The sequence below is a fragment of the Coffea eugenioides genome, chromosome 1 (genome assembly GCF_003713205.1).
Source record: "Coffea eugenioides isolate CCC68of chromosome 1, Ceug_1.0, whole genome shotgun sequence".
NCBI lineage: Eukaryota > Viridiplantae > Streptophyta > Magnoliopsida > Gentianales > Rubiaceae > Coffea > Coffea eugenioides.
The window spans coordinates 37,293,126-37,308,931 of NC_040035.1; the positions used below are offsets into that span (position 1 = coordinate 37,293,126).

Here is a 15,806-nt window from a genome sequence, read left to right on the forward strand (position 1 = left end):
AAATGGTGTGAACCCGTGAATCATGTAAGTCATAAATAAAACCATGTTATTTTTTTATGTATAAAATGCTGCTTATTGACGTTATTTGATATCTGATATTACTTTTCGCAGTGTAAAGTGGTGCGAACTCATAGATAATGTGAGACATAGATGAAGCTATGTGAGTCAAATTATTTTTCCTTTTTTTTTCCTCTCTTTTTGTCTTGTACTCTCTCTCTCTCTCTCTCATTTTTTGCTTTTTATTTTTCTGCAGTTCTTCTTTATCATTTATTAGTTACTATATCGCTATTATCAACTGATCACAAACAAGCTCTTAAGTTCTATATTCATAGTTAAGCATTTTTAATTTCTAGGTTATACATGTTTTGTAATACAAGAAACTAACTATAACCAACAACTAAATTACCACCGGAGTTTGTGGTTGACATTACCAATTAAAATAATTAACAAAAGCAAAAAACTTCCAGCACAATAAATAATGACCAGAGAAAATTAAGAAAACCAAACTTTTAGTGCTGCAATATGAAATCACTTTTTTGATATGAAATTAGTTGGTAGAATATCTATTCTTATGAATTTTGGTATTTTATCTTCCTTTTTTTTTTTTTTTTTGCCTGCATAAGTTTTAGAATAGTACGAATTATTTAATATGAAGTTGGCACTGGAGGAGAAAGAAATCTGGAGGGAGGAAGCTAAGTGCAACTAACTGTTAGAACAACCATTGTTTTTATCAGATTTTTCTCTTCTAGATTTTCTTTGCCTAAACAATTATTAGAATAGCAAGGATAAGTTGATATATTGTTGCCATAAAAAGACTAAATAAGCAGATGGTCTAAGTGCAAAAAAATTTGCTAAACTAGCCATTCTATTGCAGCGATTTTGGTTTTTCTCTTCCGTATGCTTTTGCCTAAATAATTGTTAAACTAATAAAGGTGGTTTGCCAATCCAAACATTTTTAGGTGATTACGGATCCCATCTCACTGATAAAGAAGGTATGTGACATTTCTGAAACTTGAAGGTTTTTAAATAGTTATAGCCCAAACCTCAAGGGAGGTTTTCGAAATTATCCCTATCCATAAATATATTGATTAATTGAATTCATGCCTGAAGTTCAGTTGATATGAAATCAGATACATAAAGACTGCACAGATAATGTTTTTTTAAGTACAACAAAGTAAGATAGTTTTTCTATTCCAAGAAGCAGAAAGCTGTATAGATTAAATCTCACAAGGCAACAGTATCATTTGCTGGCTTGGCTTTTGATTTTGAAGTATTCAGCTGTCACTTCGCTGTCTGAGTTGTTGCCGAAAAGGACCTCAAGATACTCCTTCATATGGAATGCTCTGAATGCTGGGGGATTGCTTGGACTAACAAGTGACTTTACAGGTTCAATCAACCTATCAGATGGGCTATTGAAAAAGTTTACAAGTGATGTCCTAAAACAAGCTGAATTTGTAACCACTCGATGCACTGCGCTTCTTAGCTTTCCATTGCTAATTACCTGCAAAAGACTCATGATTCATATATAGTCTTATTTCGCAGATATTAGTATTGAAATTTGTACCATCATAAAAGTGTAGTTCAAGTTAATTCTATGTCTTTACAGCTCCAAAAGCATTTGTACATTTTTCCTTTAGTCTTTTCTCCTTTCATTTCTTACTGATGAATCAAGAAAATTGTCATCCGAGCTTTGCACCAGCTAGGAATAAAAGAGATTACTTGGATACAGATATAGGTCAGGAGACTTGTATATATACCTCCATTGAAAAACTTATAGGGATGCCAAAAGCATTTGGAAGAGGTTCCACACCAATCCATTGGCCATCCTTAAATAGTTGCAGACCATAAATATCCTGCTGAATTATGGTTATGAGGTTAGCATCACGGTGTCCAGAAACTCCCAAGGCTGAGCTAGGATCTGGACATGCCGGGTAGTTGTGAATCATCAGGAGCAAATCATGGTAGTCATAATTTTCCTCGGTCAATCCTAGTCCTTCATAGATCATATCCAGAATTCTGATACCCAGCTTTCTCACCTCAACTGTATATGGACCTATGGTCCCCCTGAAAAATTGAAAACTTAATCCATTTTGTCCAGAAAAATAAAGTAAAACCAGTTAAAATTGTCTGTAAATGAAAGGAGATAAAAGAAGCCAGGAAATGGCCTTCTTGATCAATATAACACATACATTTTCCTCATCTATAGAAGATAATGGCTTACAAAGCTGTATTTTTTAATATTAACAAAAATAGGATTTCTCGTCATGAAATATCTTATCTGGGCGAATATTCAACAGAAGAAAAGGATATCATGATTAATTGTGTACCGGTATCCTGCTGGCTTATCAGGAAAGATATTAGTCCATTTCTCAAGTGGATGGCAAGGGTGTTGCAGAGTATCCCTCCACAATCCGAAATCATCAGATCCATAATTTCCAGAACCTGTGTAAACTTTGCATCCCTTTCGTGGATCCTTAGCAGCAAAATTCTCCATTTCCTCAGCAGGCATGGAAAAGAATTCTTTTCCCACATTCACAGCATCAATCATCAACTTTTCCGACACTCCATGGTTGATCACCTGTTTCATAATCATACATCATACCAGTTAGGAAGGTTTCAAGTACAATCACAAGTTCATGTTTCGAAAATGTTAATGTCGGATAGAAACCTGAAAAAAGCCAAACTCTTGACTAGCTATCATTATTTTCTGAATTATACTGGCTCGATCTCCCTCACTGAGATCAATCGCTGGTATGTCCTTGCTTACTGGAGCAAGTAATGCTCCTGGCCTTTTCTCTTCAGGTACAATGTATTTTTCCGGCAAGGAATCCAGGTCGGAAGACCAACTAGAAAGAAGGTTTGCCATGTTTTCTCTCAGAGAACAGTTACACACTTGCACTGATAAAGTTTGGTGGATCAGCAGGTCTTAAATAGTCAAAAATGCTTGTGCTTATCCAGCACCAGCCAAAAGAAAGTTCAACAATAGTCTTACCTACATGAACAACGAGGACCAAAAAACATTCATTACTTTCCTTGTAATCAGTTAGAAAAAGTCATCAAATTAATTGGTTTAGCTTTAGATTACAAATTAACCACTTTGCATCTTTGCATAAATTTATGAGTCTTGCCAAAGGAAATCAGTTTGTGTATATTTAACAAACATGATGCACATCCTTGAAATTGGTCTCATTTTAAGTATTTTGCAGCAATCCCTATAAGTTTTCTCCAGTTGTATAGTTAAACTTGACATAGAGTACACTTGCTATCTATTATCTGTATTTCCATTATTTTGAACATAGCTTCACTTACCGACCCCCCCCCCCCCCCCCCCCCCAAAAAAAAAAAACAAAGAAAAGACATTAGTACAAGAGATGACAACATTACCTTACTCCAATTATATTATAAATTTCATGTTATCCTTAAAAATTTTATTATGAAGCTCAGTTTGACTTTCACCGATTCCTGCCTCGGTCTTAATTTGGAGTATACCTAAATTTAAAAATTAAAAAAAAATCCTCTTTTCCTTTTGTCTTATCTTTGTGTGAAGATCAATTGTTTGTACACATATATGATTGCTATTCTTGACCATTTTCCTTAAGAATATATTGGACTAGAGTGCGAGCATTGCTGCCTAAAAACCTTAACGCGGATCCCTTTTTGTATTGAATATATCTTGTATTCTGGCAATATATATATATATATATATATATAAATGAACCCAAATTGCAGTATTGATTTGCTGACAGATATGTTAATTACCATCTTGTGTCCTGTTATGAAGGATAACGTTAATAATATATGGCTTTAGAAGAATTTTAACTTCTTTGATGTTGGCTGCAGGCCAATAGCCAACTTATACCTTTTTTTCGATTTAACAATGCATGTTTTCCTCCATACCACACTCCAGTTTCTTTCTTGTTGTATCCCTAATTATAGTGTACACAAATCTAATCCACACCCTGAAGTAATGGATCGGTGTATGGTTTATTTATCATCATAACGTCTAGTCAACAATGATGTCAATGTTATACTATACAATTTTTTTGAACCCAATATTGTTTAAAATCTCTACTTTGTAGGGTACGTTTTGAACACGAATTTCAAAATATAAATGACTGTTTTGCAATTTAATGGCTGCAAGCTTCATCTGTTCGCAATATACTATATTTTTAAATTGATCAGAACTCTCTCTGTTGTATTTGAGCCAATCAGGAAATTCATAAGTTTCGTGCCTCGCATTGAGTTTTAGGAAATCTACTTTGCCTTCATAATCTTGATAACTTCTTTAAGCTGAAGACTAGTATTGATTCAGCACTAGGTAATATGAGGTGGTGTAGATCAAAAGGTTAGAATTCTAAGCTCAGGGACTGATTTGTGTTCAAGGGAAAGATGCAATTACTGCTAAAAACACATTCAAATATCTTATTTTCCACCAATTATATAGTTTTATACTGCACATTATACAATGCCAACGAGATCCAGCATTCTTTATAAATACAGTAGAGAATTTGTTTTAGTTGACAAGTTCTGCTGAAACTATAGCTTTAGGTAAATCATCAATATTCCAATAGGGGGGGGGGGGGGGGGGCATATAATCCAAGACAACATTAGTTGTTGGTTTAGTTCTTGATTTTGAAATAGTCAACTGTTGGATTGGTGTCAGAATTCTTGCTCATTAGAACTTCCATATACTCTTTGAATAAGAACCTTCTGTATACCGGCGGATTGCTTGGACTGACAACTGATTTTGCAGGTTCAATAATCCTCTCAAACGGAAGATTAAAAAAGTTGGCAAATGATGTCCTAAAACGATCTGAATTGGTAACTACTCGATGAAAGGCACTTTTTAGCTTTCCATTGCTGATTACCTGCGACAAAACATGAGGAAGACAGTCAAATTAATGTTCATATATAGGTTCTATTCGTCCAATTCTGTCCGATGAAAACCGTAGCTTCAGATTTCCATTTGCTAGTGTTTTTTCAAATCCAGTCATTCTTCTCAGGATAAGGATATGTAGGACTAAATCAATTCATCAGTTGGACAAACTTGCAGAATCATACTTTCATGAAATTTTACAGGATAATTTCCAACAGGCATCTCTTGAATATTATTATTGTTTAATTGTCCCCTTTAACTTTTACTTGCTCAAGTATCAAGAACAATAACTCTCAAAGTGAATAATACCTTGGGCTAGCATTTTTAGATGCTGAAGACAAACAATCAAACAGTTCTAATAAAGGTCCTCAATTAGTTGGGAAAATGGGCAAGAAATCCATGTATGCGTATTCTTTTGCAATAAAGATGGAGGTATACCTCAAGGGCGAAACCTATATTTATCACGAATGCATTTGGAAGAGGCTCAGCCCCAAGCCACTCGCCATCCTTGAATAGTTGTAGCCCATAAACATCTTGCTGAAGGAAAGTTATTAGGTTCCCATCATAGTGTCCAGCTGCTCCCAAAGCTGAACTGGGATCTGGGCATTCTGGATAATTGTGGATCATCAAGAATAAGTCATAATTATCAAAGTTATCCTCAGTAAATCCTAATCCTTCGTAGATCAGTTCCAGAACTCTCTTGCCCAATTCTCTCACTTCAACTATATATGGTACCATAACCTTTCTGCAGAATAAAACTTTCTTATTCAGCCAAAGAAATTTAGAAATTACATATTAGTGTTTTTACAGAGACGAAGAAGTTAGATGGAATAAAATGACCTTCTACAAAAAATTAAGAAACAACTCTGGTTTAGTTTTTAAAAAAAAATAGCGAAGGCATATAACTGTAAAAAAGATTCTAAAATAATTTTTGCAAAAACTCGAGAATCAGATGAACTACAGGGAACAATGATTGTACATATATACCGGTATCTTGCTGGCTTATCAGGCCAAGATTTGATGCAACTCTCAAGAGGATGACACGGATGTAGCAAAGAGTCTTTCCAGTAGTCGAAATCTTGGGTGCTATATTTTCCAGCACCTGTATAAAGCTCCCATCCATTTTCAGTATCACCAGCGCTAGCAGTCAACTTCATTTTCTCCTCAACAGCTATGGAAAAGAATTCTTTCCCCACGTCCATAGCATCAATCATCAACTTCTCTGTTACTCCATGGTTGATCACCTGTTTCATTATATTCATAAGTAAATTCAATTAAGTTCAACTTCTGAAAACATCATTTTGCAAATATGTATATACAATACATACATACATAGACACACACACACACACATGTCGAATGTGACCGTGTACCTGGAATAATCCGAATTCTTGACTAGCTTTTATGATTTTCTGAACTACAGCAGCTCGATCTGCTTCACCTAGATCAATTACTGGTATATCCCTGCTTATTGGAGCAAGCTTTCCTGGCCTTTTGCCCTCTGGCACAGCATAATTTTCAGGCAAGGATTTAAGATTGGAAGACCAACTTGAAAGTAGGGATGCCATTTTTTTCCTCTCAACAAAGCTTAATTTGGCAAACTACGTTTTGGTGATGCATGTCATGGATTAAGACAGTCTTATGTAGCCCAAAAAATAAAAAAATCTTGACTGCTTCCCAATTATTCGTCAGCAAGGAAAAAAATGTATCAGTCAACAGACCAATGAGCTTGATATATATGACTAAAGATAATGATGAATTAATCACCAATGGCGGATAAATCCAGTTAATAAGTTACTTATCTACATGTTAAACATTCTCATATTCTTCATATATTAATAGGATATTAATTTGTATTCACATTTATCTAGAACTAAAATTAAAAAACTGGAGACTTGTATTGGCAATGCTATCATTTCATTCATATTATTGGATTGTTCCCATTAATGAATTTTCCAGTAATATTTTCTTGCAGTTCCCTTTATTGTTATCTTTTGGAAGAAATTATGTTCATCAGTTAAACATCCTAGACTCCCAAACATTGAGTACAAGAGAGACAGTGAATTAACTTTTATCAACAATGCTACTACTATGAAATTAAAATTCTGGCCCCAAAAAAAATTAATATTGCTTTTGCTAATTAATTTCTCTCATATCATTTTATGTTATTTAGCGATTGCCTTCAGTCAACTTACATGTATTTTTTTTTTTTATAAATTGTGTTTTCTCCAAATATTATACTCCCCAAGTAGCCGTTTTGTTTGACACGTATAAATTATATCTAGTCGCTATTAATTTAAGTACTATAATGCCATTGACATTTTAAATTTGTTCGAACTTGCATATATAAATTATATCCATCGCTATTAATTTAAGTACTATAATGCATATATAATGCAATGACACTGGTTTCTTCCACAGCATTGCCAAATTTTTCATTTATTCCATTCTTAATTTTATTTTTTTTCGGACAACGATAACATTTGTATAATCTAATCTATCATATTCTACAGGGAGAAAGAACCATCTGACTGGACCAAAAGTATGTTCTAACATCTCCTTTGAATTTTTTTTATTATAGGTAGGGTTCGAATCCCAACCTACTTTTTGATAGTTACTGAGCTAAAACTCAGCGGTTTAATTCTATTTTTTAATTAATAAGGCTGGTGTCACATACATTTTTTCCTCATAAAACCCGCCAGTATACTCGCCGGGTTGACCCCAAAGGCCGAATTCTACGGTAGAGAATGCTGCAATAATAATTGGGACGTGAAAAACATTTTAGAGTAGCGGAAAAGAAAAGGCTTGCGGATTGAGCTGGGCATGGCTAGACCTTGAATTCTTATATTCTTTTCTCTAATATTTGCCCTGCATGCCAGGGAAGACCGAAGGCTACCAGGTAACAACTGAAAATACACACATATTTTTATATATGTGATAAAGAAAATATAGTATTCCTAAGATGGGGAGCAAAAAAAAAAACTGGGCAACTATTGTTTGACATAACAATCTACTCATACTAATAGTCCAATCATTTGTACTAATACAACATGTACACATGTTATATTGGTAATGTATAATTATAATACTTAAGTATAAAGGGTTTCATGTTTATATTTCCTCAATTCGTATTTTTCAGTTCACTGGCCCAGAATCCAGGATTTTATAACAGTTGTCTTGGTTCTTAATCCAGCATACTACTACTAGATCAGTTCTAGGCAAGTGCAATTGCCAAAGTTGCTGCTTTTTTCGGTGGAAAGTTTCAAGATCCTAGCTTTAACGATGGTCAGTTTTGCTTCTAGGTATCTTCAAACTTTTCGTGAAGCAAATCATCAGCTTTGCAACTCTTCATCTCAGAGAATCCCTCAAACATGGTGACATCCTCCACCTAATTGCTATAAGTTAATTTTGATGGCTTCATCTTGCACACACGAGCGAGCTTTTGGGATAGGAGTGGTGATTCGTAATCATGACTGGCATTTTGTAGCAGGAATCAATTCTAAAAGTTTTTTATGTTATAGTTTTAAATTTTTTTTTCCTTTTTTATGTTTATTTGATTTCATTCCTCAAGGAATTTTAGTTTTTTAGGAAGAAGGGTTTTTTTATGTTATAATTTTTAATTATTTTCCTTCTCATGTTGACTTAATGTCATGTATATATCAAGTGTAAAAAGTAGGACTGTTAATGGGGTCGGGCCAACTCAAATTCAATCCATTTGACCAGAGAAAAAACTCGATGAATCTAACCTTTTATTGAATTGGACTGAACTTGGGCCTAAATATTAGGCTAGAATTAAATGTAAGTCAAGTTTGGGTCTTATTAGACTCAAAATCGATATAGGTCCGACCTTTTAACCTGCATATGTGTGTGTGTGTTTGTGTGCATATGTGGGTGCCAATATAGTTGTATTGCGTGCGATTTAGCTCGGTTATTACACATATTCAATTTTTCTTGTGTAGAACTATATAATAATGTTTATATATCTAAATATATAATACTAATACTTCATACTTATGAGTTATGCATCAAAATATATTAATATATATAAGAAATATTAAATATACAAAATTATGTCCAAAGATTCAGAAGGACAAATCTTAGTACAAGCAAATTAAGAACCTTTGAAAATGTATTAACTGGTGATCGTGTTTTATTATTATTTTCCATGTACTTTGAACTAATTGAATATATTATTGTTAAAAAATTCTCGGTTTATATACTTTTAATGAACTGTTATTCATTCGTGTATAGTTTTAACGTTGCAATCCTATGGATGTTAAATCAGCTTTCGAACTTAATGATATAGTAATTATATTAACGAAATTAAAGAGCAATAAGTGAGCTTGACCTAAGCCCAAATTAAGCTCACAACTCAAGTATTTTTTGAGTCAAGTATCAGCTTCACATTTATCAACTTGAAACTCAAAAGATGGTACTAATTATATGAGCCTAGCATGAACTTGTTAAACTCCAACTTAGATGGCTAGACTGATAGGTGTAGTCAAAAGATTTGGAAAAAAAAACTAAAGCAATGTTTCAATTTTATCTCTTAAATATATATATGAGGTTATCATTTTAGAACTAATTTACTTCATTCCTAAAATGGGATGGACTAATTTGTTCTATTATAAAAGTGAGGGGCTAAAAAAACTTTCACCAACAGTCATTTTCCCATATTTGGTTGTAAAAGAACTTCTTCGACTGATGGCTGCAGGCCTTGTTACTCTATTATCCCCCTGCCAAAAGCCAACTAACATTGGTATCTCTTTTTTTTGTTCGAATACGGTAGATTCTATTCAACACCTAATGAGAAAGAGGGATCCAAATGGGTTCAAAGGATAATCCGAAGGAGACTGAACCACCACCAAACTAAACGAATGTCTATGCACCTGCGGATGAAATTTCAAAAAAAACCTGAATTTTTTAAAATGCAAATCAAAGGATTTGAACCTGGTATCTCGACGTCATAAAAGGAGAGTTTTGAATCAAGTTCTTATTGTTATTTGATAGTTGCTAAATAGTTTGGTTTCCTTAAGTTTGAGTCGTTGAATAGTCCAAGTCCGTTTTGGTTACTGATTTAGGATGCATTCGATCCGAGCTAGTCAAACAATTTTCTCACAAATTCATAGTTTTATCATTCACAAAATACTATGCTAACGAGATCCAAAATGCATTATATAGTAGACAACTTGTACAAGCAGATAAATTTCTGCTGAAATCATGGCTTCAGGTAGTTTGCCATTCCAAGAAGCAGAAGGATATTATCCAAAGACAACATTATTCGGCAGCTTGGCTCTTGATTTTGAAATAGTCAAACGTGGCATCCATGTCAGAATTCTTGCTTATAAGAACCTCCATAAACTCTTCGAATAGGAAACCTCTGAATACTGGTGGATTGCTTGGACTAACAACTGACTTTGCAGGTTCAATGATCCTATTGAAAGGAACATTAATAAAGCTGGCAAATGATGTCCTAGAACAATCTGAATTTGTAACAACTCGATGCAGAGCACTTTTTAGCTTCCCATTGCTGATTACCTGCAACAAAAAAAATGAGCCAAAACAAAGTCTAAATTTTCATATGTACTATTTGTTCCACTGTCAGATGAAAATTGTAACTTCAGATTTCCATAACCCACTGATCCAGTCATTCTTCTTAATGGGACAAACTTAAAGCATCCCACTTTCATGAAATTTCAGAGAGGGGTTTCAAACAGGCATCTTGAATATATCTTTGTTCATTCAACCCTTTGGATTTGTCACATGCTAAGGTATTAAGAAAAATAATTTTCAAAGTAAATAATTAGTACTTGAGCTGGCATTTTCAGATGTTAAAGTCAAACTATGGAATAGTTCTAATAAATGGCCACAATTAGTAATAGAAAAAGGCAAGCAAGCAACGTATATATATATTCTTTTGCAGTAACGATGGAGGCATTACCTCAAGGGCAAAAGATATGTTTATCACGAATGCGTTTGGAAGAGGCTCAACCCCAAGCCACTGGCCATCCTTAAATAGTTGTAGCCCATAAACATCTTGCTGAAGTAAAGTTATGATGTTTCCATCATAGTGTCCACCCGATCCCAAAGCAGAACTAGGATCAGGGCATGCTGGATAATTATGGATCATCAGGACCAAGTCATAACTATCGAAGTTTTTCTCAGTAAATCCTAATCCTTCATAGATCAGTTCCAAAACTCTCTTGCCTAGTTCTCTCACTTCAACCGTATATGGTCCTATAACCTCTCTGCAAAATAAAAAGTTACTTATAATTGAGCCCTGTTGGCTAAGAGAAAATAACTCGAAAAATTAAAAATTCCAAATTTGATTTTGCAAAAACTCAAGAATCAGATGAACTACGGGAAGCCATGATGTTACATACATACCGGTATCTTGCTGGCTTATCGGGCCAAGATTTGACGCAACTCTCAAGAGGATGGCATGGATGCTGCAAAGTGTCTTTCCAGAACGCAAAATCTTGGATGCTGTATTTTCCAGAACTGGTGTAAAGTTCCCATCCATGTTGTGTATCATCAGCAATCAACTTCTCTTTACCCTCAGCAGCTATTGAAAAGAATTCTTTCCCCACACTCTTTGCATCAATCATCAACTTTTCTGGCACTCCATGGTTGATCACCTGTTCCAGTATATTCATCATAGGCAAACGCAATGAAGTTCGACTTTTGCGAACAACATTTTGCAAATACATAGATGTTTAAACTCAAATGTAATACCAGACCTGGAATAATCCAAATTCTTGACTAGCTTTTATGATTTTCCGAACCACAGCACCTCGATCTGCATCACCAAGATCAATCACTGGTATGTCCATGCTTATTGGAGCAAGCTTTCCTGGCCTTTGGTCCACAGGCACAACATAATTTGCTGGCAAAGTTTGCAGATTGGAAGACCAGTTTGAAACCAGGGATGCCATTTTTGTTGTCGCTCTCCTCTGCAACAACAATTATGGGAAGTATGTTTGTTGGTGCATGCCAAGGATGAAGACCTTCCTATATAGCCAGAGAAATTTGGCTTTTATCCACCTATGAGGCAGCCAACAATAAGATTCATATGAGATTCAATGGATTGAATTTCAACTATCATTCATGTCGTGTCAGACCGGTAACATCATAAAATATGTAGATTTCTTACAAACTAAAAAGATACATTTGATTATTTGTTGCATAATTTTTAGAAATAGGACAGCGCATAAACTTCAGTGACAAATAAATCTCTTCTCTATCTTTCCTTACGAGTATTAACACTATTTGTGATACTGTCATCTATAATTTCTTAGTCGGTCTCAGGAAAGTAATAATGCTTTTCACAGGGAAAAATATACAATTAAAGCAGCAAAAAGCTTTAATCATAATTTGGATTATACTCAATTTGTCCTTTGTTCTTACTATGAAGAAGATGTGTTCATAACTTTAAAATTTTTTTCTTTTGGCAATTTATTAATCATCCTTGTTTTCTCCAAATATAATACTCCCACACAATAGTTATGTCAGGAACATGCACGTATTAATTTAATCCAATCTCTATTAATTTAATTAGTACTATTATGTCATTGACATTTGAGTTTCAACTAAGCAATGACAACTGTATTCTCTTAATCCATAATTAATCCTATTTTTACTAATAAGAATGTTGTACAAACATTTTTATTTTTTTTTTTGGTACCACTGATTTCATTATATGATTTTGGCTTCATATGCCTTGTGAATAGATATCCATCTCCCATCAGAGTTCGAGAATGTAAATCATTCCATATCTATCTCAACTTGAAAACTAGGCTTCTTAAAGATTTTATCGGAAGAAACTTGTGTTACATCTTTATTACAGTGGAATTTTTCATTTTTTTTTTAGTGTGAAAGTTTAATTCGATGGAAAAACATAGATAAACCACTAATCCCTGTGTTGCACTTGAAACATGCAAAAATTTTCAACCCTATGAATCTTTTCCATTTGTTAATTAATATCTTCTGTTTCTGTAAATAATTCATCTATTGCACCATAGGTTTCTTTTAAAAAAATTCATATATTGCACAATAGTTTTTTGCATGTTTCACAGCTTCGTTGACTTCGAACATGGCTGGCTCCAGGTAGATGATTAGCTATAAATAAGGCAAAATAAATGGGATAGATGGTTTACCATAGTCCTGATAAAATTGTTTAATCCGAGTTGTTAGGCTGTCTTTTTCTAAAATATATGGATGATGCTATGTATAATCCATTTGATTTCTCATTTATACGTTTGTCTATGTCTATCTTCCTTTAATACGTTGGAAATGGTAGATCAAAGATTGAATTATGTGTTTTTGTTAATCCCATGACATCAAAGCTGCAAAAGGTCAAAGTTACAAAATAAAACTTTCTTTTATCCCTATGGCAATTTGTTTATTAGACCTTCAATTATTATATTAGATTGTCTCATGTTTATCCTACATGCCAAGTAAGACCAAAAGCTACTAGGTAACAACTAATTAACGACTAAAATAAACACTTGTGGAAGAAAATGCAAAATCCGAAGAAAAGGGTTAAAAAAAAAAAAAAAGAAACCTAATGCTTGAAAAGTAATCTATTTTTTGGAATCTGCGAATCCTAATCAAACTTCCATTGTGAATTGTAACACTCACATGATATATGGAAAATAACAACATGACGGCCCGTAATTTGATGCTAAGTTACGGACAAATGCTGACCGTTCACTAGGCCTGTCAATCGAGTCTTATGAGCCGGACCTTTAAAAGTTCAAACTCAGTTTATTTAATTTATAATATTTTCGGATATCGGGTCATGAGTTTCGAGTTAATAAATGTAAAGATTATACACAAGTCAAAAAATACTCGAGTTTTGAATCTTATTTGGACTTAGATCAAACTCACTTATTACTCTTCAAATTTCTTAATACAATTGTTATAAGTTATAAAACTAATTTAACATTCATAGGACTACCAACATTAAAACTAAACATGAACAAATAATAGTTCTTAAAAAGTATATAAATCAAGAATTTTTTCAACAATATTTAGATCTAATTTGTTCAAAGTACATGAAAAATAGTAATAAAATATGCGATCATAAACTAATATATTTTCTAAGGTTGGAACTTTTTCGTAACCTTGTGACTTGGATCTAAACATACTTGATGATTTATGTTTTTAGACAAAAAAAAAAATCAACCAATATTTTATCAATACAAAAATTTACTCAATCAACAAGGGCTTCAGGTGTTTGACAAACTCTCGCCTCTTGGGATGCTCTAATATTCTTGTGACTTTATTTGAAGTGATTACCAATATAGGCCCGGGCATATAACACTTCAAGACTCTTCAGTGCCTAGAGCCTCTGTTTCTTGTGAAGAAAAGCTGAAGCCTGAAGTCGTGATAGTCCGTGAGGCTTTTTGGGTATATTTAGTTTTAGTTACTAAATATTATATATTTGAATATATAATTGATTCATTGTATATAACATCAAAATTTAAATTTTATAAAAATATATAAATATATAAAAATTATATTATAAAAAAATAAATATTATAAATATTATCTATATATATAAGTAATTATAGGTCTAAACCTATATTAGTTTAAACTTAATAGGATTCAAATTCGACTCATATTTAATTTAAACCTAATTTTTAGACCGGACTCAATTTATTTCACTGATAATTTAGACTCATCAGATCAAATGGGTCGAACTCGAACTGACTCGACTCGATCCTATTGACAGTTCCTTGTTGAAGGGAAGTAGGCTACCGGTCAAACCAGTCAAATTACACTTATCCCATTCTTGTTCGCTCTCCCTGCAAAGCCCATCACATCATCATCCTCATTCTTCAGCCACTGGTGGACTCCTTCTCTGCCACCCACCATGTAAGTTCCAACCATCCCAACTCCATAATTTTCCTAATAATTCAGCCCATATATGAGCGGCCTCCAACAAACTGAAATTGACATGATATTTTATTTGAAACACCCAGTTTTTATTTGCATCTTTTGCTGTAAAAGAGGATGCAATGGTTATGAGAAATGGAGTAAAGGCTACTTGGAGCAATTGCCGCTGGTTTAGGAGAGATGTTGTAGGAAAGACTGGTTCCATATTTTAAAAAAAATGGTGGCTGAAAGCCTGAAATACCCAATGTGCCTTTTTCTCTTACCTGCAAATGCTTTGGCATTTTGTTTATAAAAGCAAAATTTACATCTTCAGTTTTGCCATAGTTGTTGTTGCTGCAGGTGGTGGACTTGACTGCTATCGCTGGACCCTTAAATTTTTTAGATGATGGAACCAATTAGTATATTAGTATCTCCCGCGAATTTGGCATGAATACATGATAGGTTTCTGAGTTCTAATCGAGGAGGTCATTGGTCAACGATGATCTATGGTCCACTTCAGTATTGTAACCGGGTAGCATTCTTTTATTTATTTTTTTTTTTGGAGCAACCGGGTAGCACTCTTAGTACCGAGGCTTTAAGAGAGAGAGGGAGAAGAGTCGATTTTTTTTTTTTCGACACTGTGGGTATCTGGGGCCACCCGACTAATCCCACAGCGCTCAGGCAGAGCGGGCCTGACTGATGCCTAGGACGTAAACAACTGGAATCGAACTCAGATGGATTTGGAGTAAAGACCCCGCCTCCACCATCCGAACAACCCAGCGCGGGCGAGAAGAGGCGATTGGGGTTGGGGAGAAAGGCACAAAGGAGAAGAGGAGATGTTGGATAGCCAACAACTGTGGAGTGGAGTAGAGTAGTTCGCTGCCAGGAGGGTTTTAAAACTGAATTCTTTGACCTACATTTTTGTCCAGAATTTTTTGAAAATTTCACCAACGGATGCAAAGGAGGCCTCGTTTGGTTCGGTGGCAGTTTAGTTCCCTTCGAATTTTTCATTAATCCCCTTGGTCCATTCCTTTCCTTTAGTATAGGCTGT

General features: G+C 34.2%; 3 protein-coding genes across 3 annotated transcripts; all 3 read right to left on the reverse strand.

The window, feature by feature from the left end:
- Positions 1-1,240: 1,240 nt before the first annotated feature.
- Positions 1,241-2,866, reverse strand: LOC113771763 (hyoscyamine 6-dioxygenase-like). Its single transcript, XM_027316326.1, has 4 exons — positions 2,669-2,866; positions 2,328-2,578; positions 1,758-2,064; positions 1,241-1,501 (listed from the first exon to the last, which is right to left on the reverse strand). Exons 1-4 carry the CDS (start codon positions 2,864-2,866, stop codon positions 1,241-1,243), a joined length of 1,017 nt encoding a protein of 338 aa, XP_027172127.1.
- A 1,753-nt stretch (positions 2,867-4,619) lies between these two features.
- Positions 4,620-6,444, reverse strand: LOC113771771 (hyoscyamine 6-dioxygenase-like). The gene is made up of 4 exons (XM_027316334.1): positions 6,250-6,444; positions 5,864-6,120; positions 5,315-5,621; positions 4,620-4,868 (listed from the first exon to the last, which is right to left on the reverse strand). The coding sequence occupies exons 1-4, from the start codon at positions 6,442-6,444 to the stop codon at positions 4,620-4,622; spliced, it is 1,008 nt and encodes a 335-aa protein (XP_027172135.1).
- A 3,689-nt stretch (positions 6,445-10,133) lies between these two features.
- On the reverse strand, positions 10,134-11,811 carry LOC113762285 (hyoscyamine 6-dioxygenase-like). The gene is made up of 4 exons (XM_027305704.1): positions 11,617-11,811; positions 11,264-11,514; positions 10,818-11,124; positions 10,134-10,414 (listed from the first exon to the last, which is right to left on the reverse strand). The coding sequence occupies exons 1-4, from the start codon at positions 11,809-11,811 to the stop codon at positions 10,154-10,156; spliced, it is 1,014 nt and encodes a 337-aa protein (XP_027161505.1). The 3' UTR covers positions 10,134-10,153.
- Positions 11,812-15,806: the final 3,995 nt, after the last annotated feature.